General features: G+C 36.8%; 2 protein-coding genes across 6 annotated transcripts; one reads left to right on the top strand and one right to left on the bottom strand.

The window, feature by feature from the left end:
- Positions 1–1,802: 1,802 nt before the first annotated feature.
- LOC110161358 (kelch domain-containing protein 1) lies at positions 1,803–11,406 on the bottom strand. Of its 5 annotated transcripts, none has more exons than XM_055161537.1 (15): positions 11,283–11,406; positions 10,915–11,031; positions 9,541–9,611; positions 8,998–9,115; positions 8,736–8,777; positions 8,181–8,293; positions 8,009–8,096; positions 7,852–7,935; positions 7,701–7,781; positions 7,537–7,595; positions 7,231–7,340; positions 6,473–6,545; positions 5,873–5,957; positions 4,788–4,840; positions 1,803–3,229 (listed from the first exon to the last, which is right to left on the bottom strand). In XM_055161537.1, exons 2-15 carry the CDS (start codon positions 11,020–11,022, stop codon positions 3,091–3,093), a joined length of 1,224 nt encoding a protein of 407 aa, XP_055017512.1. In that variant the 5' UTR covers positions 11,023–11,031; positions 11,283–11,406; the 3' UTR covers positions 1,803–3,090. The 5 variants fall into 5 exon arrangements, with proteins under 5 accessions (XP_055017512.1, XP_055017519.1, XP_055017525.1 ...); XM_055161544.1 differs by having other exon boundaries at positions 10,915–11,028; positions 11,283–11,400; XM_055161550.1 differs by lacking the exon at positions 11,283–11,406 and adding an exon at positions 9,206–9,369 and having other exon boundaries at positions 10,915–10,985.
- Positions 11,407–11,791: 385 nt separating this feature from the next.
- pole2 (polymerase (DNA directed), epsilon 2) lies at positions 11,792–24,373 on the top strand. The gene is made up of 19 exons (XM_020926089.2): positions 11,792–11,916; positions 13,234–13,334; positions 13,835–13,910; positions 13,996–14,073; positions 14,576–14,669; positions 14,748–14,822; positions 15,806–15,889; positions 15,962–16,018; positions 16,485–16,533; positions 16,632–16,704; positions 18,184–18,356; positions 19,188–19,277; positions 19,374–19,428; positions 19,647–19,706; positions 20,581–20,658; positions 22,053–22,161; positions 23,764–23,940; positions 24,115–24,182; positions 24,261–24,373. Exons 1-19 carry the CDS (start codon positions 11,846–11,848, stop codon positions 24,277–24,279), a joined length of 1,587 nt encoding a protein of 528 aa, XP_020781748.2. The 5' UTR covers positions 11,792–11,845; the 3' UTR covers positions 24,280–24,373.
- Positions 24,374–25,465: the final 1,092 nt, after the last annotated feature.

The following is a 25,465-nucleotide window of genomic DNA, read 5'->3' as shown; positions in this document are numbered from 1 at the left end:
TTAAAAATACCAAATTATTTAAGTTTTTGTCCTTCCAATTACAATAACTTCAAATTACAAACCAGATATTACATCAGGTCAGCTACTCTTACAGTTACTCTTGAGCAGTGGTGGAAGGTAATCAATTAAAAGTACTAAAGTGCTGTACAGAAGGACACACTTTAAGTATTTACTGTATACATTACTTAAGTGCATTTGAAAGCGGATACTTTTTACTTTTACTTCACAACATTTGAGAGCAGAACTAAAAAGTAAAAGTATTTATAGTAAAAGTATTAAAGTACTATAGTAAAAGTATATAGTATAGTGTAGTAAAGTAGTATAGTAAAAGTAGTTGCTGAAAAGGTTGATAGTTTATTTTTTAACACATTTGTAATTTGAACATTTGAACAAAAATATACAACTACTACTACTACTGGTACTACTACTAATACTGCTACTGCTACTACTGCTACTAAGTAACAAAGTAAAAGTACTAAAGTGCTGTACAGAAGGATAGATTTAAAGTATCTATATACCTATATCTATATTAAGTACATTTTAAAGTGGATACTTTTTACTTCACTACACTTGAGCGCAGGTGTCTGCACTTTCCTACTCGACTACACATTTCGGCAGGACTAAAAAGTCCAAGTATTTATAGTAAAAGTATTATAATTAAGTATTATCGTAAGAGTATACAGTATGTTGTAATATAGTAGTATAGTAAAAGTGGTTGTTGAAAAGGCTGATAGTTTATTTTTAACACGTTTGTAATTTGAACAAACTAAACTATATTACTACTACTACTACAACTACTACTACTACTACTACTACTGCTACTACTGCTGCTGCTGCTACTACTAATAATAAAGCTTTGTTAAAATTACTACATTTGCGGCTTGTGGCTGTGCAAAATACTTTTACTTTTTACTCAAAGTGCATTTTAAACAGGTACTTTAATACTTTACTTTTATGCGTACTTTTACGTTTCTTTCACCACTGCTCGAGTGATTTCTGTTTACATTTTTACACTTTCCTAGACCACAACTTTGTACTTGTACTCATGTTAAAAGTAACAGTACTCTTACTTAAGTACATTTATAACACAAAACATTGTAAACAAATGCAGGAACAATACTTTTCAAATTTATAATAATTTACAAAAATCACAGGGCAGTATTAAACAAGTCAAAAACTATTCACACAGCAGAATAAAAAGTAAAATATGACGCTGCATCATGGCAAGATGAGATACAGTACTTACAAATGTCTTTAAAGTAAATATGACACATCAGAATACTCATTTCACTAAAACATAAAGTAATTATATTTTAAGAGGAGGTATTGTGCAAAATTGAGGTTTAGAGGTTTGTGACATGTTATAACACTGTGCTCCACTGTGTTTTTGATGTAAGTGTGTGAGAAAGAATGAGGGAGAGAGAAAGGAGAGAGAGAAGAGCAAAGAGAGGAGAGAGAAGAGAGGGGGAGAGAAGAGGAGAGAAGAGGAGAAAGGGGAGAGAAGAGAAGGGGAGTGGAAGAGAGGAGAGAGAGGGGAGTGGAGAGAGGGAAGAGAGGGGAGAGAAGAGAGACAGGAGTGGAGAGAGGGAAGAGAGGAGAGAGGAGAGGGAGAGGAGAGAGAAGAGAGAGGAAAGTGGAGAGAGGGGAGAAGAGAGAGGAGAGGAGAGAGAGGGGAGAGAAGAGAGAGGAGAAAGGGGAGTGGAGAGAGGGAAGAGAGGAGAGAAGAGAGAGGGAAGAGAGGAGAGAAGAAAGAGGGAGTGGAGAGAGGGAGAGAAGAGAGAGAGAGAAGAGAGAGGGGAGTGGAGAGAGGGGAGAAGAGAGTGGAAAGAAGAGAGAGGGAAGAGAGGAGAGAAGAGAGGGGAGTGGAGAGAGGGAAGAGAAGAGAGGAGAGAGAAGAGAGAGGGGAGAGGGGAGTGGAGAGAGGAGAGAAGAGAGTGGAAAGAAGAGAGAGGGAAGAGAGGAGAGAAGAGAGAGGGGAGTGGAGAGAGGGAAGAGAGGAGAGAAAAGAGAGAGAGGGAGGAAGAGGGAGGAGGAGGAAGGTGGAGGAGAGAGAGAGGGACAGAGGGAAGAGGGCTAACTCCATACACCTTCACTTGAATCATTTGGATCATTTCAGCCCTGGAATTGCCAAACTTTGAAGTGACCGCCATTGTGTAGCCCCATTAAAACTGCTTCACTCCTCAGCGCACCAGCAGATGTGAGAGATTTTCAATTACAAAGTAGTTTTCAAGTTAACACCTTCCTTTTACCTTTAGTTCAGTCGAGATTGGCAATTCCAGGGCTGAAATTATCCAAATGGTTCTAGTGAAGGTGTATGGAGTTTAAAAACACAGTGGAGCACTTCCTGTATTGCCACATGACATTGCGAGGTGGAACAGAGTGTTTGAGAGAAGCCTAAATATGCAGGGTTTGTGTGTTAAACATGTGTAAATGAACTGCGGATATGTCTGTGATGAGGAAACGCATCTGAAAATTTGCATAATATAAACTTTTTAAAACTACCACTTAATGACATCACAAGGTGGAACGAAGCATTTTGAGCTTGGAGATGCAGACAGCCCAATAATGCAGGATTACTTATATTAAGCATGTGCGAATGAAAAAAAACACAAATCCAGATCTGTTTTTGAGGAGGTAATGACATTATAACATGGCTTAAAGATGCATTATGTAACTTTTTAGTTGTCGTCACCTGCTTGTTTCCATGGAAATATTATCGCTCTGCCTGGAATGTTTCACAGTATGACATTAAACAGCTCTACTTTACATTTATTCAATTACAGGTGGTTTTATAGCTCAATAAATTCCTAAAAAAAATAGAAATTCTGAAGTCGGTTCTTCACACATCTGACCTGTAACTTGGTCTGGTTTGGTCTCCATGGAGATAGAAAGGTTTAATGCCGTACTGTGAAACATTCCAGACAAAGAAATACTGGAAAAGTTACAGGAATTTATTTAATTTGTGTACTTTTAAATATGTTTTAGTGAAATTTATCGTTTTAAGTGTCATATGGACTTGAAAGTTTAAAACATCCCCTTTAAAAGCAGGATGTTTGTGCGTGTGCGTGTGCGTGTGTGGGAGCCTGGTCGTCAGCGTTGCTTCTTGGACGGCCTGTAGAAGCACATGCGCGTGTGGACGGCGCTCTGCAGTTTGGTCGGGAGCAGAGGAACCTGAGTCCGAAGGGAGTCACAGCCCTGGACTGTCCTGGCAATGTAGTCCTCACAAATCCTGCACAGACGGAGCAGAAAGAGGCGGGTTCAGACACACACAGCCAAGAAATATATGCTTTTCCACCACTCAACGCATTTTACATCACGAAACCAGACAAACGCATTCATACATCGATGTAGGGCTGTTAAAAGAATCGAAAATCAGATACTACTTCTGAAGTCCCATTGATAGGATAGAAATTAACCTTTCCTTAATAGTTTTAGAATGATTCAGAGTATCCCCAGGTTTGATTACCCCAAATTTAAGAGTTTTTAAAGACTTTTATAAGACCACTCAAATGAAAATTAAGACCAATATCGCAACCATCATGCGAGTGAAAAACACCAGATCCAATTCTAATAATGACCAAGCAACTACTGTATCCAGAATCTAAGAACCACTGTGGATTAAACCTGCACTTCCCCATGATCCATCCAACGTCTTCCTCCACTCTACTGATTCTTTTCTGGATCTGGCGGCAATGAGTTAAAGTATTGTTTGCGCATACTCCAAATTAGACGTTCATTCACATTACACGTTACACAGTTCACATCCTTTTTTTCCCTCCCTCCATTTAACATTGCACTGTAGCCCGGTTGAGTAAACAAAAAAAATTGGCTAATAAAATTTATGACCTACACATAATTCAAGACTTTTTAAGGCCTTAATTTAGGAACATGAAATTTAAGACCTTTTTAAGACTTTTAAGACCCCGCGGCTGCCCTGTAATCTTGAGCTGTATCAGAACAAGTATAACGTCCATGTACCACTTGTTCTTTTAAATTTCAATTAAGAATGAAAAACAACAAAATTAGAAAACAGTTTGTTATTTAATATTTCAGTTTTAGTGTCAAATAAAAAAACATATTTCGACCTCTATTTCCAATATTTAATTTAAAGTTTATTTCAAATAACACCAATCAAAAATCAGTCTTGGTGCCTATTTCAGTTTTGATATTTTATAATCTCTGGTTTATTTGCCCTGGAAGTTCTGCTGCTCAGCACTGTGTGTGAATTCAGTGTCAACTAAACAAAGGAGAGTTTATCGCCTCGCTGTGACCTGTTTCTTGTCATGGAGTTCATAAATTGCTTTCTACGACGTGAAAGTAAACAGGTCACTATAAAAGAAGAGAACATGTTTGTCTGCAAAAATGCAACGATTTTTCAGGTAAATCCTTCTAGCAGCAGAACGTCCAGGGCAAATAAACCAGAGAGAATAAAATATCAAAACTGAAATAAGCATGATGACTGTTTTTTGATTGGTGTTATTTGAAATAAACTTTAGCCTCCTAGGACCTGGTGTCTTTAAATAAATAAATAAACTTTAAATTAAATATTGAAAATAGATAAAAATGCACTGAAAATACTAAGAAAGTTGAAATGAAGCACGTATTATGAATTTCACTATTAGCTGTGGTTCCTAAATTAACGTGTTACCAACAAATTTGTAAAGAACTGGGGCTGGATCTGTACTTTCAGCATATGAGCCAGGGGATCTGTCTTATCTACCAACGATGTTTTATGTCAGGGGTGGGATTCGAACTGCCGACCTTCTGATCAGAGGATGAGTTCTTACCTGGAGAGGGGATAAGGCTGCGTCTGGAAAACTAAGGCATCGTTACAGTGGCCCTAAAACACACAACACACGAGGATCACTTCAGTACAAAATTCACTTCTTGTCTTTCATTTTAGATTCACACATACAGAAGGTTTCAGAGGAAGTCATCTGGACACTCAGAGGTGGCAGAGTAGTCATAAACTGAGTAACGTTACTTCAGATTAATGTAACTCAAGTACACTTCTGCCTTGGCGTCTTGGATCTTTGCTGCTTCACTGCGAATTTTGCACTCTGAATTTTGACTGTGGAATTTTGAGGGCTTGAAAATAGATGTACTGACTCGGGATGTAACAATAACCCAAATATCATTATATTGTATCGTCAAACGTCTCACAATAATATAGTGGGCTCTGACAATATATCGAATCACAAGTTCCTTTGCCTAAATACCTGGTTTTATAGTAGTAACAGCTTAAGAACATCGGGAACTACATATCCCATGAATCATTTCAGTGCAACATGAAGAGGTATGTTTTTTACTTGAATTCTTGAAATTATGATGGTAATAATTCACACTAAAATCTTTTCAAGGTATTGTAAAAGCTACAACTATATCATCCTCTTCAAAATATCGCAATAAATATCATACAGAGAGATTTGGATATCGTTACATCCCTAGTACTGACTATTTTGAATTTGAATTACATTGAAAAACTGTACTTTAAATTTCTAAATTTAAGCAGCTAAAATTCAGAATAAAAATAATTCAAACATCTTTTTTCAAAAAAATTGAGAGATTCAGCGGTATTTAAAATTCTAAATCTAATGGAACAAATTAACTTCCAGACAGTACCATCAAACTGAAAATGACCACATTGATTTTAAAAAAGTGTACAGATGACTAACTCTGAAACTTCTGAAACCTCTGAAACCTCGGACCACTACTGTAATGATTGAGAGATTACGCCAACATAAAAGACAGTACTACTATTTAACGCTGAAAATCACATTCTATTGTCCAGGTAGTCATCAGGGCATTTCCGCTGATTTGATTAGACTTTTAGTGTGAGATTTCTGTACAAAAGTAGTGTCAAAGCACTTACAGTGTCCACAAGCAGAATATAGTCACAGCTGCCTCCAAACACGATGACATCTGAGTCTCTGCCTGGACACGCCGTGTGCCACAGCCTGAGGACACAGCACGGACGTTAAAATGTGTATGACTTGTTTTTATGGTTGTCTAATTCTCACTTTATTTGGTGGGATAATACTTGTTGTGAATATAAATCATAGTTTTACACCAATCAAGTGTCAGTTTGTGGAAGAAAAGCTAAAAAAAATATGTTTTTTTTTTTAGATCCCCACAAACTTGTCATATTAATCTTATGTCTTAAAGTCCTTTAACCTGACAACAATCACTTCTTTGAGGTTGAATAATGACACCACTTTCTGAAGCTATTGTGAGAAAAGTATTTTTATTTTGTTTGTTTACACTGACAGGGAAGTCACTGAACTTTGTGCCAGTTTTTGTTTCATGTGGATAAGCCCAGTAATTCCAATTTCCAATTTTAATCTGATAGTTCCACAGCAAACTCCACCTCCACCACCAGCTCAGGTTCTCAAGTATATTCAGCTATAGGGATCATTCTGCAGTATTGTGACATCACATGAACAAACAAACATGTTAAAACAAACATGTTCACCTGGGTTTGTTCTTAAATGGATGCTCCACTTCTGTCCACTTCCTGGTTTCAGTGTCAAACACCCAGCCGTCACCTACAGGAACAAAGAAGAAAACATACATATGTATATGTATGTAAATCAGACAGTGCCAAAACAAAAATGGCCTTGGGTTCCATATAAGTGAACTTAGGATCTTTAGATTGCTTTTAAGGTAGATCTGTTTTGCTTTTGTCTGCTCTACAGTTCTACTTAATAAAAGAAACACGTCTTCTGACTTCTGCATTAGAAAACTGAGAGAACAAAGCAGCACATGATGTGGGCCCTTCCTATGGATAGCTGCAGGCTACAGTAGCAAGCCGGGAATTTTTTTCCATTTGGACCAAAACAACTATGCGACCTTGCTGAAACCTACATGTATCACTGATTAAGAAAATAAAACTGGAGAATGAAGTGCATATGTCACAGTGGGCGTGTACCAATGGCAATGAAAACGTGGGTCGATTGGCAAAATGGCATCTTGAAATTAAGTGATTAAAGATGACTCAAACATGCACAAATCACTCCAAATATAACTTCAGAGAGTAAATAAAAAGATAAAACATCTATGGTTAAAAGCTCTGAAAAGTCAGAATAGATCTGCTTTAATTTTAACTATGACAATTTCTCCAAAATAGTACAATGTCACAAGTTTATGTGACATAAGGCCATAATGCCATATGCCTACATCAGAGCACTCTCTGTCAAAACAAAAGAGAAGTAAACAGTGCAGAGTTCTCACTCATGGGGTTACAATCCATACTGAGTCCTCCAAACAGAAACAGGCTGCTGTCTGACACTGGGCTGAGGGAGTGCCACGAGCGCCCCACCGGAGCACAGGACGACGGGACCCTAAAACACAACAGGGACAAAACAAAACACACATTTGTAGAATGACAATGCATGTCCAAACTTTAGACTATATGTAGGTGTAAGGGTGTATGTTTATGTGTATGTGTACGTGGACGTGTATGTGTATGTGGATATGGATATGTTAGCTATGGTAAAGGACCAGTTGTGTTCTGGTGTGTGTATGATGAGCACTCACAGTTCAGTCCATGTGTAAGTCTGCAGGTCCAGACAGTGGATGTCATTGGTCCTGGTCTCCTGCATTTCAAACACAAAGATCAGACTGTACCATTACACACTGTTCACACAAAGTACACACACAGTGCACTGTTCACACAAAGTAAACACACACACAGTATGTACCATGACTCGGCCTCCACAGATGTATCCTCTGGACCCGATGGTGGCACTGGCGTGTGCTGCTCGTGGGGCAGGGGCTCGGCCCTGAGGGGCACAAACAGTTAGTTGGCTTTGGTTCTTTATTCATCACTGTCATTGTTTTCTGTTTACTCACAAAGGTTTGTGGCTGACTCCAGCTCAAGTTTTTTGGGTCAAACACATGCACTTCATTGTTCCATCCCCAGAACACCTCTCCTGCCTGATACAAAGCAGCACATTATCAGCAGTGGTATTATGAACTTTTGTAATAACATCTAACAACAAGCACATACCCACGAGGTTTCATCCACAATGAAGTTCCTGTTGTGGCTGTCCAAGTCACTCAGAACTTTGTGGCCGTATCCTCCAAAGTAAATGATCCTGTAACATATTTTTAGTTGACTGTCTTTCTGTACTCATGCATCTGAAATGAGAATCACTTGAATCTGAATGTTTGGTGCTCACTTTTCATCGTAGACCCAGCAGGAGAGCTTGTCCCTGGGAGAAGGAGGAGCACCAGACTCATGGACAATCTTCTTCCAGGTGAAGATGCCATCAGTCAGATCAAGACTGAACAGCTGCCAGGAGGACACAAGTCAGGTCAGGTTGGTGTATGTTAATCAGGCTGAGTGATGTCTTATCACTGGTGAGATATTATGCTATATTGTACATGGGATGATTTGAAACATTATGAAATGAATAATGAGAAACTGATTGTCCTCTCAGTTGTGGGGGAAGCAAAGATCATGTCTAGAGCGACTTAAACTCTATGAAGAGGCTAACAACTCGTGAGGACTGGACTGGATGCAGAATTTACAGCTATAACATGTTTGTGTCATTCTCAGTATATGGATATGTCTCATGTGAAAACTCAGAACCTCCAGAACTCCTTCCCTGAGCTGTAGAAGCTGCACTAGCACTGACTCATGATTGGCTGAAGGTGCTAGGGTTTAGGTAGTGACCATTCAGATCAGAGAAAGACATTTTATTACATTTCATTTCAACTGGATTTCAGCTCACATGTGAGTCTCTCTTCCTCTCTTCTGCTTTCTGATTGGATATCTATTCCAAAACACCAAATTAATATAAATAAATGTGACATCCATGTCCAGTGCTTTTGTAGCTAAGAATAAATCAGCATTATATTTGTTAGAATTTGATTTGAACATGTTTAGCTCATATCTGAGGAAACAGATCTGTCATGTTGATAAAAAAACATACAGTTACATTAAAATAAAATCTGACTAATGTAAAACTAATCTAAACAGTGTGAGAGACTGACCTCGTTGGTCTGTCCGTTGTCGTCACATCCTCCAAAGATGAACAGGACTCCATTGAGGCAGCAGCCACAGCTCCCGGACATGGAGGGTGGGACTTCTCCTGGAGTGTGCAAGACCCTCCTAAACACAAGACCAGGTGTAAATAAAGTACATGTCCACCCGCAGCACTGTATCCTATGAATACTTTAAATGACACTAATATATTCTTACTATGTAGTTTTTTGTTGCGGTCTGTTCAGCTATAGGTATTTGTCTGGAGAATCTGGTTGAACTAGACACATAAGTGGACGGTGCTATACTGAGCAACATGGTCCTGTGAACAGTCTCGTCTAAGATCCTTCCTCCAACTGTCAGAGGGCTGTTTAACCAGGCGTCTACAAAGTTAAATTCAGGTATATATTAAAACATACAAACTACAACATACAGCTACATCATAACATGCGTAGCAGTGGTTTTCTCGTCACTGTGGACTAAAAGATAGACGATGATAGATATATGATTCATTTGGATAATAACAATGTAGTTGTTTTGACGGCAGCACTCACCACACGCCTCGGTCTAAGTCATACTCCCAGAGCTCATCATTGGGCAGGAACACCTCATCATCTCCAACCGACTGTGGACAGATACACATGTGATCACAGGTTCACACGTCCACACTGCACCTGGCCCTGTTTTCATCTGGCCCCCTGTAAGTTTTTCATAATAAACATAATAGAATAGTAATAGATGATAGTGGCTCATACTTAATATAAGATTTGCTTGTTACACCAATTATCTTGTTGGTCCTTATGCCTGAATTCGAATGTACCCTCAGTGTAGTGGCCAACAAATATGTTAAGGGTCCTATAGTACATAAAATTTAAGTTTTAGCTATGCTATAATGTTGTTATCTCATCAGAAAACATGTTTTGTTCATGAGTAATCCTTTATTATTAGTCTGTCTACTTCTCCAATGCTCAAAATTGCCCAGATTGTGATGTTATTAAGTGTTTTTTAGTTTTTTTTCATGTTAACAGCTGCTTTTACCTTTTGTTCAGTAAACAATGGCAATTCCAGGGTTGAAATGCTTAAAATTATTCTAGTGAAGGTGTATGAAGTTACACAGGACTTTCTGTATTACCACATGTCTGTTTGAGAGAAAAGATCTCAGCCTAAATATAAGATTTGTGTTTTAAACTTGTGTGAATGAAACAAAACACAATTCCAGGTCTGTTTGTGACGAGGAAACAACTTTATAACAATCAGAAAATAGTGTAATATGGGCCCTTTAAGTGACTAAATGTAAAGTTGAATTTAGGATACAATAATGTTATTAGTATGTTGCTTTATTTTTTATTTTATTTCGCTATGGGGAACTATTGGTCTTGGTTTAGTCCTAGTCTTCTGAGTTGTTTTCATCTTGCAGGTTTAGAGTTGTTTTAGGTCAAGGTCAAATGTACTGGTATGTACAATTACCCCACCTGTTCAAAACGCAGTGAAGCCAAAGGAAACAAACAATAGAATAAAAAATATAGGAGCTAAGTCAAACTACGCATTCGGTCAGTGACAAAGACAGTTTACTTTTCATGTAGCCCTTGTTCAGAACTGCTTAAAATACATATGACCTAATGTTCTGTGAGATGATACCTGCGGTAAATATTTCTCAAAGTTTTAAAACATTCACGTGGCATTTTTGTATAAAAGCTGTAAAATTTAGGTAGTGTTAAGTTCTAAAAGGAATCCTCTTCCATCTACTAGTCTGTCACAATACAATACACCACATTACATCCAAAATGCTGTCCCACCCAAGTCTGAACTGGGGAAAAAACAAGAAAACCTGCCATGTGTACACTTTAAATCCTGGTTTAGTCTACATTCAATATGCAAACTGTGCAGATCTCTGGACAGCCCTGATTGCACTGCATTGCATCCATTACCATGTATCCTCCCCACACATAGAGCAGGTTGTTGTGCAGAACAGCCGTGTGTCCGCTCCTCTCCCGGGCCACCAGCTCCAGACACTGCCTATCCAGCGCACGGTCCATGACGAGCTGCTAAAAATAGACAGAAAAAAATAGGAAATCCATCATTTAACCTACATAACTAAAAAATGTCACTAGTTTTAGCTTCGATCACAAACGCACACAGTTATGTCCTAACCCCTGACCGCACTTCCCACTCCCCTTACATGTTTGTTTTCGCAAAGCATGCATTTATTATTCTAGGCACATTTTAGGTTTGTCGCAGCGATCGCGGCATATTTCGCGAATGAAACGGTGGCATGTTATAACAAACACATACTTACACTTGAAATGGAAGCGTGCGTCAGTGTTTCGTGTTCACATTCCGTGTCATAACTGTGTAATACGCCAAAAAGTGCCAGAAAAACCTTGAACCTGTGTTGTAAACAAATGCAACGTCAACACGGGCTGTTTCCGCTCTGTGTAATTTCAAAATAAAACACGGGTCAATTAAAATCGTAATATTTTGAAGATTTATTTACTAAAAGCGATGAAAAACCTTTACCTATTTTAGATTTAATTTCATATTTACAGTGTTTTATGTATTTTGGTGGGTTTTTTGGACAAATTTTAGGCGTAAAGACGGAACATACTTTTATTTTGATGATGTCGTATACAACGAGGCAAAATAGCTTAAAATTGATAAAAATTTACGTACGTTCTCTTAGATATATAATGTATTCAAAAATATACTCGTAATAGTGATAATAAACGCAAACAACTTAAGAATAAACATTAAATCTATTGTTTTTTGTAGTTTTACGAGTAGCGGAAGTGACGGCGGAAATGCGGAAGAACATCTGTCATTTAGCGCCAAAGCTTGAGCTGCACAGACACAACAGTAAACATGGAGGTGGCTCGGAAAATCAAGAATAAAGTTACCGCAGGATTCAAGATGCGCGGACTTATACTCCGTCCGTACGTATTGTCTTTGTCCTCAGATGGTTTTGTCTTATCATGTCACGAAAAGTGCAGTGAAAGTGTGATTTGCGTGTGTTTAGTTGTGAGTCATGGGCATAGACTGTGTATGTGTCCACATCAGGACCTTATTATACCTTTATTATATTTGAAATTAAGAGAAAACATTATTGTAATGTTTTTATTGTGCTTCCTAGGTCGATTAGTGGAACTAGTTTTTATGTTTTGTTATTATATCAACAACGCAATATGCATGTTGTCTTTACTATTTGTCATTAGTTAAATGCATGAACTGTGTGATGAATTATGATTAGAATTAAAATGTTGATTCACTCATTTATGCATGGCAGCTTTTTAATCCCATTGGTCATCGGAAAAGCTATGTTATGTTAGGTTGTTCTTGTGGATAGACTTTAAAGGTGCGATTTGTAACTTTTCTAGAGGAGTGTCCTCTACTTTCTTGTCTCCATTGACATGATATTGCTTGGCGTGGAGTGGAATGTATATCATGGAAATTGCAGCCAGGTGTTTAATTGTTAAAATACAATGATCATGGATAGTGTATGGGGTGTCCTCTCCACAGATCTAACATGTACCTAGGTGTGGCCTAGTAATTGTACGTATAAATACCAAAAAATCATCAAAATACAGCAATTTTAGCTCAACTTCAGATTGTTTCTGAATAAATTCTAGTTCCTTTAGTTTCAGTCTAAAGTGTATTTTTCTTCTCATCTTTTAAACTGTGACCCTTTAATCCAGTGGTGCTTATGGTTAAACTCACATGTCCCATTGTGTATTTGATATGGCTCTACTGTGTAGCTGCAAATGATAAAAAAGATATATATAATATTGTGATTATGTTTGTTTGTTTGTTTTTTGTAAGCAATACACAAAATTGGAAAATCAAGTGAATAATTTATTTTTTAAAAACCCAGCAAAAAGAGCTGACTGAAAATGAAAATTTACAACATGTTTTTCCCTAGTAAGGGTATAAGTAATATTATTTAGATAATTCTATGTAATTTCTTATTAGTGGAATACTTGCTAATGCATCCACATTTCAGATGATGTCATCTGTTGGCACCATTTCCTTACGACCTCTTGTATATAACTGTGACATACTGTATTTATATTACAATGTTTGTGTTTTACTTTCTGTACATACATATATTTATATAATTTATGTCTTATTGATACCAGTTTTATTGCTTCTTATTTAGAAGTTTATTCTAAGTTTTTATATATCTAATCTAATCCAATCCAATCCAAAAAATATTGAGAATGAGATCTCCTTTTTGATCCTGTTGTTGTCCATAGTGAGGCGAGCCGGTACCTGGTGGAGGTGCTGGAGTCTGTGGACGTGTCGGAGCTGGATGACATCATCGAGAGGGTGCTGGACGCAGTGGAGAAGCAGCCGCGTACGTAACACACGAGACTGATATAACATGGACGATGTTTCACTGGTGTATGATCACAGACACACATGATGTTTTTATACTTTTAGAGGAGCGAAACACTTTTTAAGATGATGTTTTTGAAGTAGATTTGTGTTAAAGCTGAATTTCCACAGACAACTGATTAACCAAATAGACTCAAATAAAAGCATGTTTTATATTGCACTGCAAAACAAAAGAAAATGTGTGATTTAATGAATATGCACTTTGTTTGTAATTCTTAATTCTAGAAGTCTCCAGATTAACTCTTCTGACTGGTTCAATGTGTGTTTAAAAATGTGAATATACAATAGAAAAAAGTAGTTTGACTTGTCAACAAATAAAAAAAATGGTCTAAAATAGAATTAACTACTAAAATAATGGTAGTTGCAGCCCGAGTCTCTTCACAGATGATTTTAGAATAACTGCTTATCATTGGAAACTTTTCTTTAATTCTGTTATTCTCTTCTTCTTTTCCGTGTCAGTGTCGTCCAGTATGATCGAGCTGTCTGTGCTGGAGAGTGCAGTGCAGGATTGTACTTCGTCCTGTAATGAAGCCATGTAAGAACTGTGCATTCATGGATTTCTTTATAACCAGCTGTTCCATTAAAAACAACCATAATGACTGTGTATTTGATTTCTACAGAGACAACGTGTTTAACATCATCGGAGCATACGATGTGCCACGATACATTTACAGTGTAGAGCGAAAGAAGTTTATCCCGTAAGTTTTTTTTTCCATAAACCAATTCATGATTAAAAACAAGCAGGATACTAAATACATACTAGTTAAGATCCTTTTTAAATATCATAAAACTCTTTTTATGATTTAAAAAAAAAAAAAAACATTTTCTGGTTGATTTAATTTATCCATCTTTTATTTGCACATGTTTTCAGTACACAAAAATACACAGATTTGACTTTTAACTTGGTGATGTATATTTAAAATGCCATATTGTGGAGTATTCCTTGCAAAAACATCATCACAGAAACAAGCCAGTGGTGTCCCTCCTTGAAAAAAGTATTTTTTAGTCTTCTACTAATTAAAGTGTCAAGAAAAGGCCACATTTTGTCAATTTATGTATGTTTTTTTATGTATTTTGTATGTTTATTTTGTATGTTTTATGTATTGATATTTGCTCAAATTAATATCTACTTATATATTTAAGACAATTCTAGTTTCTTAGTCACGTGTAATTACTTTGTTACTTCTTTTGACCCTTTAGCCTGAAGATGACTAGCCACCCGGCCCCCAGCCTGTGTGGACTGGCCCGGGACAAAGCCGAACTGTTCAGAGAGCGCTACACCATCTTACAGCAGGTAGATTTGTATTAGTGGATTTAAATGAGAAAGTACATTGGCTGTGACGGTCCTGACCTGCCCTGTCTCTTTGTCCAGCGCACGCACAGACACGACCTGTTCACTCCTCCGGCCATCGGCACTGTGGTGGACGAGGGGCAGAACAAGTTTCAGGTATGGCACTATATCACTTACTATAATAACATTACTAGTATGTGTGTTCCCTCTCTGTCTGTCCAACCCCAAACAGAAAACTGCTACTCCAGCTCGTGTCTCCTGACCAGTCCTGGTTTAAGATGAAACTATCTGCTCCTGACCAGGGTACACAACAGGTCAAATGCAGAGAACAAATGAACAACAAAATCTACAAAAGCAAAAAAAAAATATATATATATATATATATATATATATATATATATATATATATATATATATATATATATACATAAATGGTTTGAAGTATTACACTGCATATTAAACTTACTAGAATAAAATCGCAACATTTTTAATAATATGTTTTCATTAAAGAGCTAGTAAGAAATCAAAGAACTCATTGATCATCATCACAACCTGGCCCCACCTCCACTCAAAGATTCCATCCATTTGACAGCTGACAGGGCTACCAGAATAACCAGAGGTACCACTAGAGGGCAGTGTTACATGCCACATGCTGTTAAACAGTGGAATAGGCTCCCAGCCGAACTGCTGAGCATAGATAAATTTACAACCTCCTCTAGAGTAGAAAAAGCATGTCTGCACTCTTGACTGTCTGCTTGAACTCCATAACTTGATTAAACCTTGATTAAGTGCCCTGCTAAATGACCGTAGTCCATCTTATGCTGTGTGAGTGTGAATACTGAGGTTTTTATAAAGTAAAAGGAAACAGTGCAGGTTATACATTCAACTTTGACCTCTCCTCTACTACAGGTGGACATGAGATGTAAAGCTGCAGTCTGGTACAAACATTGCTGCTTTATGGTTTATGTAATTGTACATGGTCCTAATAATTCTTTTATAGTCAGTGTAAAATTACAATAACACAATTTGAGAGTGAAGTTTGATAAAAGAGCATAGTACTTCAAACCACGTATTAAAAGTGCACTGATACATCATTAATGTGCTGTCTGTCTCTCTGTTTTTTTTTTTTTTTTTTAAAGCTGAAAACCATAGAGGCTCTTCTGGGCAGCACGGCCAAACTGGGAGAGGTCATAGTCCTGGGCATGATCACACAGCTCAAAGAGGTCACACACTGTACTGTGTTACACTCAACAATGCAAGTACATGTGTACAAATATACTGTTTCATTTTTACAGGGTAAATTCTACCTGGAGGACCCCAGTGGGACGGTGCAGCTGGACATGTCCAAAGCAATATCCTTTTTCTGTTATCTAGAAATGTTTAACAAAATATTACAATACAAAACTTAAACAGACACAAACAAATGAGTGAGGTGGGAAAAGCTGCTGCGGAAACTTTACAATATACTCATTATACTTGTCTATCCTACATTTGTCCATTTACAGGTATCATTATCTCTCAAAAACACCTTGCAGACCTGCTTGTCTCCATGGAAATAAATGGTTAATGCCGTACTGTGAAACATTCCAGGCAAGACAATCACATCTCCATGTAGACAAGCAAGTGGCAAACCATGCACCAAAGAAGTTACGGTACATAAATAGTAGGAATTAGTAAGGAAGTAAAAGAAGAGGAGTTGTTTTTGTTGATACCACTGTAAAGAAAGAGGGCTGAGGGAGTGTATTTATATGATTAGTTAATGGAAAGTTAGTAAACGTGAAGATGTAAATATCATGCTGTTCCTTGACTCATCCTCACCAGTTTCACAATGGGCTGTACACAGAGTCCTGCTTTGTTCTGGCAGAAGGTGAGATTTCATTGTATACTGTAGGAAATATGAAATGCATTCATGTGTTCATTTATTTTATTACATTGACTGTGACTTTTGTGTGTGTGTCTCCTCAGGCTGGTATGAAGACGGGGTGTTTCATGTCAACGGTGTGGGCTTCCCTCCAACAGAGCCTGCCTCTGCCACCAGGTCAGAGCCGCCTCCCTTTGGTCCTTGTTCTCTCAGTTTCCATGTCACTGCCATCTTCTTACTTCTGTGCTATGAGTGTGAATGTGTAACATGACTAAAGGCCTCTGCAGCTTCTGAAAAGTCTCACTGCTCTGTGTTTTAAATCTCCCTGTCACTCACTCAGAGCCTGATAAATCCTACCAATTGGAGGAGTGTGTGAGAATTACTTTAGTGTCTAAGCTGCATTAAATAGAAGCGCTGACTCTATATAACAGCAGTCTCAAATAGGGGTGTACAAAAATATCGTATCGTTTAATGTGATGATACAGTACTGATATCGTGGGCTGCTGTATCTATATATGTATCTATATATCGTATCTTTTACTAAATTATTTTGTCACAGAGCTACAGTTTTGTTGCTTGTTTAGAGGAAGGAAACTCGTTTATGCGACACATTTGACATATTCACTGTTTCGATGATTAAAATGTTTGTGTTTCATATTAACTTTGCACATAAAGTCGTTTAACAAAGACTTTTAGTATCACAGACATATTTAAGCCTTTATTTTTGATTAACCGAATCCAATTGAACTATATCGTATTGATTCATATCAAATCAAAAGTTCACTTCATAGTAATACGTAAAAAAAAATCATAACGTGGCCTATGTATCGAGGTATGTATCGTATTGCCAATTTTTAATGATACCCAGCCCTAGTCTCCTTCCTTTTTTCTTCCAGTGAGCTACTTTCACCAAACAAAAATGCCAGAGAGCTACTCATTTTAGTGTTTATAAGAAATTTTGTACTTTTAAGAGCCATGGCAATTCTTAGATGGGCTACAGTTAAATGCCTATAAACCATAAACCATGAACCATTATCCATTTATTAGCATGCAAAGTTAGACATCAAAATTATACATTTACAATGGCAATAAATACAATTTTAGTTTTTCAGCACAGTACATATAAGTCAGAAATCCCTTGGCGACCATTGAAGGGGGTAGAGAGTTACACTGCAAAAAAGCTTGGCCAAAATTTAAGATATAAACACTTAAATCTATCAGAAAAAGTAGTGAAATTATCTGTCTGTGCAGCAAGATTATTTTAATTACTTTAGAAGTTATCTTAACTAAACAACCTCTAGACTAAAATCAAGCAGTTTCAGAACTAGTAAGTAGATAATAAATCTGAAAACAAGATGAATAACCTGATAAAAGTTTTAAAAGCTTGTCCGGATCAGAGAAATTTGGAGTGTACTGGTAGCTTCCGAGCTCCAAGTTTATGACAGTTAGTAGATCAACCACGTTTTTATTGTTCCATATTGATCAGCCCTAGATGTTCTGTGTGTTCATTTTATTTCAGTATTCTTTGTGTTTAAATTATAACAAACACAACAATAGTAACATGTCAGCCGTGTTTTGACAGGAACCAGAAAATTACTTCACAAACACCTATAAATCCTCAAATCCAGATAATAAGTATCTTTCACCTTTTTTTAGGGCGTACTATGGTGACCTCAACTTCTTCGGTGGCCCTTCGAACCTATCCGTGAAGGCCTCGGCGAAACTGAAGCAGCTGGAGGAGGAGAACGAGGACGCCATGTTTGTGCTGGTGTCTGACGTGTGGCTGGACAGTGTGGAGGTCATGGACAAGCTCAACCTCATGTTCTCTGGTGAGACACAACTCCAGCAACACTAGTTCATTTATTTATGAAACTCATTGTTTATCTTGCATTGTTTTTAATTACATTTGGGTTTATGGCTCAGACATACATTGAAATTCTTACTATGAATCAGTTTCCCTCTCAACAAATCTGACTTGTAACTTGGCTTGATAGCATCACCGTTGTTTTCTCCACGGACAGGTGTAAAGGGCCTCTACCCAATTTTTCCCGTATATTTGAGCAAAAAGTGTAGGTAGATTGTAAAAGCAGCTCTTGAGGTCAAGATAAGTCCACTGTGTACTGTTTGCATCTCATTATAAAGCATTTTATTGTCCAATAATCAGGAAGTGTGCACTCAGCATGCTAGATGTTGCATGCATTCCCATGAGGGTAGTGAAAAGTGCTTCTAAACTCTTTACGGTGAATAATTAGGGTGGTCTAAATGCCTAAGGTAAGTTAGGAATAGGTTCAAGTTGTTTAAAATTAACTAGTTTTGTTTTAAAAATCAGGTTCAGTGCCTTTAATGCCATACTGTGGAACATTTCAGGCAATACTGACATGTTTTAATATAGGGCTCCTCCGTATTCTCCTCCAATATAAGCAGTCTATAATGTAATATTCCATCGCCATATGGATGTATATTCATATAAGCGGTAATGGGGGCCCTTTATTTTTAGATATTAGATGTTACCATTTTAATGTCAGATGAGTCACTAATTTTATTTTATAGTTTGTGCACCCCCATCTTTCTTTAATTACTCACTTTGGTTCAGTTTCCTTTTAAATACATACGTCTGCATATTTTTATTCACATTTTTACATACTATTTTTACTTTTCAGGCTATGCTGCGATGCCTCCCACGTGTTTCATTTTTTGTGGAAACTTCTCGTCAGCCCCTTACGGAAAAACACAAATCAAATCACTCAAAGGTTTCACGCTTTTCTGGTTTTATATTTATACACACAGTTAATGAAATATGTTCAACAATTTAATGGTCCATGCCGTGTTCTATATTTTGTTCCCAGATTCCCTAAAGGCTCTCGCTGATGCCATATGTTCATATCCCAGCATCCACAGTGGGTACGTGCTCATAAACATGTCACTGTGTATATATGTAGTTGTTGTTGTAGTTGTAGTAGTTGCAGTAGTTGTAGTTGTAGTTGTAGTAGTAGCAGTTGTTGTAGTAGTAGCAGTTGTTGTTGTAGTAGTAGCAGTTGTTGTAGTAGTAGCAGTTGTTGTAGTAGTAGCAGTTGTAGAGACTCGTGTAATGTATTAATGTACTATTGTGTAATCTTTAGGAGTCGCTTCGTGTTCGTCCCTGGCCCTGAAGACCCTGGTCCTGCCAGTATCCTGCCAAGGTACACTTTTTTAACTTTTTTTTTTTTTTTTTTACTCCATTTAAAACACTGTTCTCTCCAAGTGAGTGTGTGTGTTTTTTTTAAAGGGACTGTATGTATCCTGCACTCTATACATATAAAAATTTTCTCCAATCACAACTGAACCTGTCTGCAGAACCTTCACCTGCAGATAGAGACATATACAAGTTTGTCTCATTTTCATTTTACGGTCAGACCTCATATGAAAGCTCAGAACCTCCAGACTTCTCTTCCTGAGCTGCAAAGACTGCACTAGCACTGGTTCAGGACTGGTTTAGGTAGAGACCATTCGGATCAGAGAGACATTTTTGGATCAAACCAATTTCTGCATTAAAACTGTCAGACTCATTCTGCTTTCTGATTGGATGATCGTCTTGAGGAGCAAAATACCAAATTATAACAAACAGCTTTGCCATCATGTCCAATGTTTTTGTAATTAGAAAAAAGATAATAAAATTGTTATTAGTATAAGCTATTTTGTACAGCAATATAACATACACATAAGTTAAGTTATTGAACCAACTTAAGCATATTTGCTTCCTGTGAAATTAGGTAAAAAAAAAAAAAAGTGAGTAATGTAGTCATGTAATAGAATATAATCACAAATTACAAAATGTTTAACAAACAGACCTGCAATAAACCAACAACTCATATCTCCCAGCCATAAATGTAACTTGGATGAGCCTCGTTTCACTGAGATGCTGCATGTTTATGACTAAATGAAAAGAGCAGTTACCCCTGAGAGAATCACATGTACAGTTTGACGCCAGGTTTGGCTGTTGGCAGAAGCATGTACAGTACAAGACATTGTGTTTATGTGACAGTGTTTGATTTGAATGTCTCTTGTTTCCTGTAGGCCTCCTCTGGCTGATCACATCACAGAGGAGTTTCAACAGAGAGTGCCATTTTCCGTCTTCACAACCAACCCCTGCAGGTCAGACGATGCAGATAAAGCATGTTAGCACTAGATGTGTGCAAAAATATTGAAATATCGATATATCGTATCATTTAATTTGATGATACAGCAGCCCATGAGATCAATACCGTATCGATATATCTTCAAGAGTATTTTTGGTCTATTTTACTTAATTATTTTGTGTAAGAGCTATAATTGTGTTGGAATTTTTACAGTTTTAATTACTAAATTGGGTGTTTTTCATATTAACTTTGCACAAACTTACTGGACTTAGTAGACTTTTAGTATCACAGCCATGATTTAGCCTTTGTTTTTCATTGATCTGTATCAAATTAAATTTAAATATACCATATCGAATCAAAAATGCGCTGTATCAAAAAATGTATAGTATCGTGGTCTATGTATTGAGGTATGTATCGTATCGGCAACTTCTTAATGATACTCAGCCCTAGTTAGCACATGTCAAGTCCCTTTAGTAGGATAAGATAATATAACAATAAACTACACCAGTATAGCCTCTTTTTTTACAGTTTGCTTTGGGCGAATCTGGTCGATTTACAGTACTTAAAGACCCAATACCAGATTTTGCTCATGTCTTTGAGGAAAATTTGTCTTCCCCCAGTACGTCTATATTGAGTTCAAAATAGCCCTCTGTTTGCTGTCTGCATCTAATTAGAAGGCTTTTTTTTAATTTGATTTTTATTTATTTCATTCATAAAGCATAAAACACACAAGAAATGAATGAAAAGGAGCAGAAAGAAGAAAAAATCTTAGGTTATCTGCCCCCCTTTCCTTTTTCAAGACAAAACATCAACACTGATGGTTACTAAACATTCCAGATCAGTTCAGGCACAATTACTGATCAATTGCAAACAGTAAATCTTCATTATTATACACAACTTAGTTTACTTTTTCATACATACACACTGCATTCGATTTTATATGTTTTTTAAATGTCGTCATTGTACTTGATTCTTTTATTTCATTGTCAAGATTATTCCATAAGTTTACTCCTTTCACAGCAACACTTCGCTCCATAACCTCGGTTCTGAATCTGGGTTTTTTAAACATGTAGGTTCCTTTTAAATTGTAAGTGGCTTGTTCTCATCTCAAACAGTCTTTGAATATTTACAGGTAATACATTGCACTTTGCTTTATACATGCATTTTAATTCCTTATTTGTTAGCTTTACCATTATGTCAGAACTCTGCTCTGGTTGTGAAAAGAGCTTATGAACTCATCGTAGTGAACAATTAGGATGCAGGAAAAACTTTTGACCACTGTACACCATTTTAACTGAACTGTTCTTTTTTTTTTTTTTTTTTTTTTTTTTTTTAACATATTTAAGATGGTAAAAATCAGGTACAGCTCTATTTAAACATAAATGTAACCTGGCTCTTTTTTCCGTGTAGGATTCAGTACTGCAGCCAGGAGATCGTCATCATGAGGGAGGACATGGTCAACAAAATGTGCCGGAACTGTGTGCGGCTGCCCAACAACAACCTGGACATCCCCAACCATGCAAGTCCTCACTCTCACACTCTTAGACGTGCACACTCTTAAAGCTGCCACACACTACAGGAGAATTTGCCCAATTTTGGCTGAGATTTGTTTCTCCCCGAGTTCAGGGAGGCGTGACCCGACTTTGTGTCTTCGTGTGTGATTATAAAGCCACTGCGCTCCTCGTGTGTGTGTGTGTGTGTGTGTCAATGTGACTCTGACCTGCTCTGTCAGATTGTAAACATCAAACATCAGCAACAGCCAATAAAACGGAGCGTCAGGGTCAGACGGAGTGATGGACAATAATATGTGGTAACGGAGGGAAACAGGGGCAGATTTTTGACATTCAAATAGCTCTTATTCAGAAACTAGAGGAACTATTGAAATAAGTAAAGTATCAGAATGTAGGAAAGAGTTACACTCCAACAGGGTCAAGTTAAACCTGTGATATTCTTTCAAGTTGTTGACAAAAAATTTAAAAACTCATGTCGGTAACGGAGAGAATGAAATATGCAGCACTTTTTGGACAATAAATCCAAACAGTGATAACTCTTGGTTCTCACTTACATATCCTTAACAAACTGGTTTGAATATTTGCTTCATATAGTTTTCTACCATATGATACAAGATTAGGTTGAAAAACCTCTTACTTTTTGAGTCATGAGATTTTTTATTAAGAAAGGTCATGGTAACAGAGGGAAAAGTAACGGAGGGAAAATTGTGCAAACAAGTAGAAGGTGCATGATTTTGCATAATTTGTCATGCTTTTTTTCTTCCGAATACTTTAATATTACTTCAAAATGAAAGGAAACTATTTCTATAAAATATGTCATTCCTTCCAAGCTAATTTTTATCATTTTAAATACTTTTTTTTTTTTTTATCACGTACCTTCATCAACAGTTCAAAGATGGAATAACACAAGATATGATGAAATACATCCATTTATTTACATGATTTGCAGGTCTTTGAAATTTGGGAAATAATTTTTGTTCCATGTTTCATACAAGGTCTGTTTAAAACATATGTAACTTTAGAACCAAAAATGGTACAGAAAAAAGGTAAACAGTTTCATAAACTAGAGTACATATGTATCTGTTGAATACATTTTTATATCAGATGCATTAACTTGAATTTTTGACCTTGCTGTTTACTTCTGCTTGACTGGGCCCAAATATAAAGTGCTGTATCTCATCCATGTTATCTATAGAATTTGTCCTCTGCAAATAATGACCCCCAGTCCACAAAACAGCACTGTTAATTGAGTTTGAAGCGTTCTTTAAAAGTAAAAAGATGAGAGTAGTTCCGCATGTGTGTGTGTTTACATCCACACAGTGCACGGATCGAGGTGAAGCTGCAGATTAGCGACAGTGAATTTTAATGCACAGTAAAAAAAACACGTCTGCACTTTTGACTGTTTGAGTCAACAGGGATGTCCCAGTTTTTTATTTTGAAATTCCGGTCATCCTAAGCAGGTATCCGAATACATATCAGAGCTCAAACCAAAAAGTTACATAGGGCACCTTTTTAAAATTGGACTTGTCATGTTCACGAGTCCTTCACGCTCACTCCTCCCTGTGTATATACTGAAGTCTAATGTTTCCATGTGTGCTCCTCTTCATCAGTATGTGAAGAGCATCCTGTCACAGGCCCATCTGGCTCCTCTGCCTCTGTACGTGAGCCCCGTGTTCTGGGCCTACGACTACTCTCTGCGCGTGTACCCTCTCCCCGACGTCATCGTGTTCGCAGACAAGTACGACCCCTTCAGCATCACCAACACCGACTGCCTCTGCATCAACCCGGTGAGACATTTAACTCTGAGACTCACATTTTATTACTGTCACAACACTGTAAAAACACTTTTATTTAGATAGAATGTGATTTTCAACATTTAATCTTTCTTCTACCATGTGGCCTCACACTATATTCTGTGTAGTCCCTCCTGCTCTTAGGATTTGTACTTTTGTTTTTTACAGGGTTCATTTCCAAGAAGTGGCTTCACGTTTAAGGTGTACTACCCCTCCAGCAAAACTGTGGAAGACAGGTACGGCACATAGAAGATTTAAATAAAGCACAGATAATTATAACTATATTGTAATAACTATTATGTTTGTTTTTGCAGCAAACTTCAAGGACTCTAAAAAACCCCTCTGTCTGTAAATAGAAGTGATCATGAACTGTATTTTGTATGATGTATGTTTGGAAATGTTCACTGGAGTCTTTTAAACAATTTTGTAAAAATGTGTTAATAAATTTTAATTGTTTGTAAAGAACAGTTGTAATTTTGCTTTTTAAGAAATCAGTTTTATCAAATGTACACTATGGAGCTTTTGAATGTTTCCCAGTGTGCAATGTAAGTTATTTGAAGAAGTAATTACTAGTTGCTGTTTAAAAATGTAATATTACACTACTTAAGCTACTTTCTTGAGGCAGTAACATTACTTCAGGATTCCTTTATTTGCAATACTGTGTAAATGAATAAAATAGACATTTTTATGTTTGATTTAAAGACATTTAAGTACAGTTGAAGAGTTGAGTTGTTAAACTCCCTTTTAGCACACTGAACGTGCTGCTTTAAGATGAACAGACGTTTGCAGAGGAAGGTTAGGTTTGTCCTGCAAAGGTTGTTTTATGTTGAAGGTAACTAAATAAGTACTTGGTTAGTAACAAATCATCATTTAATGTGTTATACTACTAAGTTACTTTAGAAAGTGATTTAATTACAGTAAGGCACAGGAGAAATTAAATTAGTCAACTAACTAAGTCCTAAGTCCAAGCTAACTAAGTGTTAGTAACTTAGCCCTAACATTGCCAGTATGGCATTAAATACATCCATCTCAACTGAGACAAGTCTGTGTCATCAAGCAAAGATGTAGATCCAGTCTGTGGAGGAACCCTGCTCCCATAAAGATTTTTTACCAATAAAAGCACCTGTAATTGAATAATTTTATTATGTTTGATTTAAGATGGCTTTACATTTATATTATGTTACATTACAAATAAATCTAAATGTTTAGATTGTTTGCAAAGCAGCTTATAATTATATAAGATAAAACGTGAAATATGTTGTAATAACAGAAGAACATGGGCACTTGGGCTGTAGCTGCGCCTTTTGCAATAATCACATTTTGACACTTTTGTCCTGTCGCTGTTTTATCAGTTTGTTTAGTTTTATTTGTTTGTTTAGTTTTATTTGTTTGTTTGTTTAGTTTTATTTGTTTGTTTAGTTTTATTTGTTTGTTTGTTTAGTTTTATTTGTTTGTTTAGTTTTATTTATTTCTTTAGTTTTATTTGTTAGTTTGTTTGTTTAGTTTTATTTGTTTGTTT

Source organism: Boleophthalmus pectinirostris, unplaced genomic scaffold (assembly GCF_026225935.1).
Source record: "Boleophthalmus pectinirostris isolate CB_2022bp ecotype Guang Dong unplaced genomic scaffold, ASM2622593v1 HiC_scaffold_10, whole genome shotgun sequence".
Taxonomy (NCBI): Eukaryota; Metazoa; Chordata; class Actinopteri; order Gobiiformes; family Gobiidae; genus Boleophthalmus; species Boleophthalmus pectinirostris.
This window is presented reverse-complemented; position numbering and strand designations above follow the sequence as displayed.

Excerpts from the sequence above, each read along its gene's own strand:
- LOC110161358 (XM_055161537.1), bottom strand. The coding sequence starts at position 11,022 with ATGGACCGTGCGCTGGATAGGCAGTGTCTGGAGCTGGTGGCCCGGGAG. Across the intron at positions 8,097-8,180 it reads TGCTGGGTCTACGATGAAAA|GATCATTTACTTTGGAGGAT; the intron begins GTGAGCACCAAA and ends AATATGTTACAG. Across the intron at positions 3,230-4,787 it reads CAGCCTTATCCCCTCTCCAG|GATTTGTGAGGACTACATTG; the intron begins GTAAGAACTCAT and ends CCGTCTGTGCAG.
- pole2 (XM_020926089.2), top strand. The coding sequence starts at position 11,846 with ATGGAGGTGGCTCGGAAAATCAAGAATAAAGTTACCGCAGGATTCAAG. Across the intron at positions 16,019-16,484 it reads AGCTGGACATGTCCAAAGCA|CAGTTTCACAATGGGCTGTA; the intron begins ATATCCTTTTTC and ends ACTCATCCTCAC. Across the intron at positions 18,357-19,187 it reads GCTCAACCTCATGTTCTCTG|GCTATGCTGCGATGCCTCCC; the intron begins GTGAGACACAAC and ends TTTACTTTTCAG.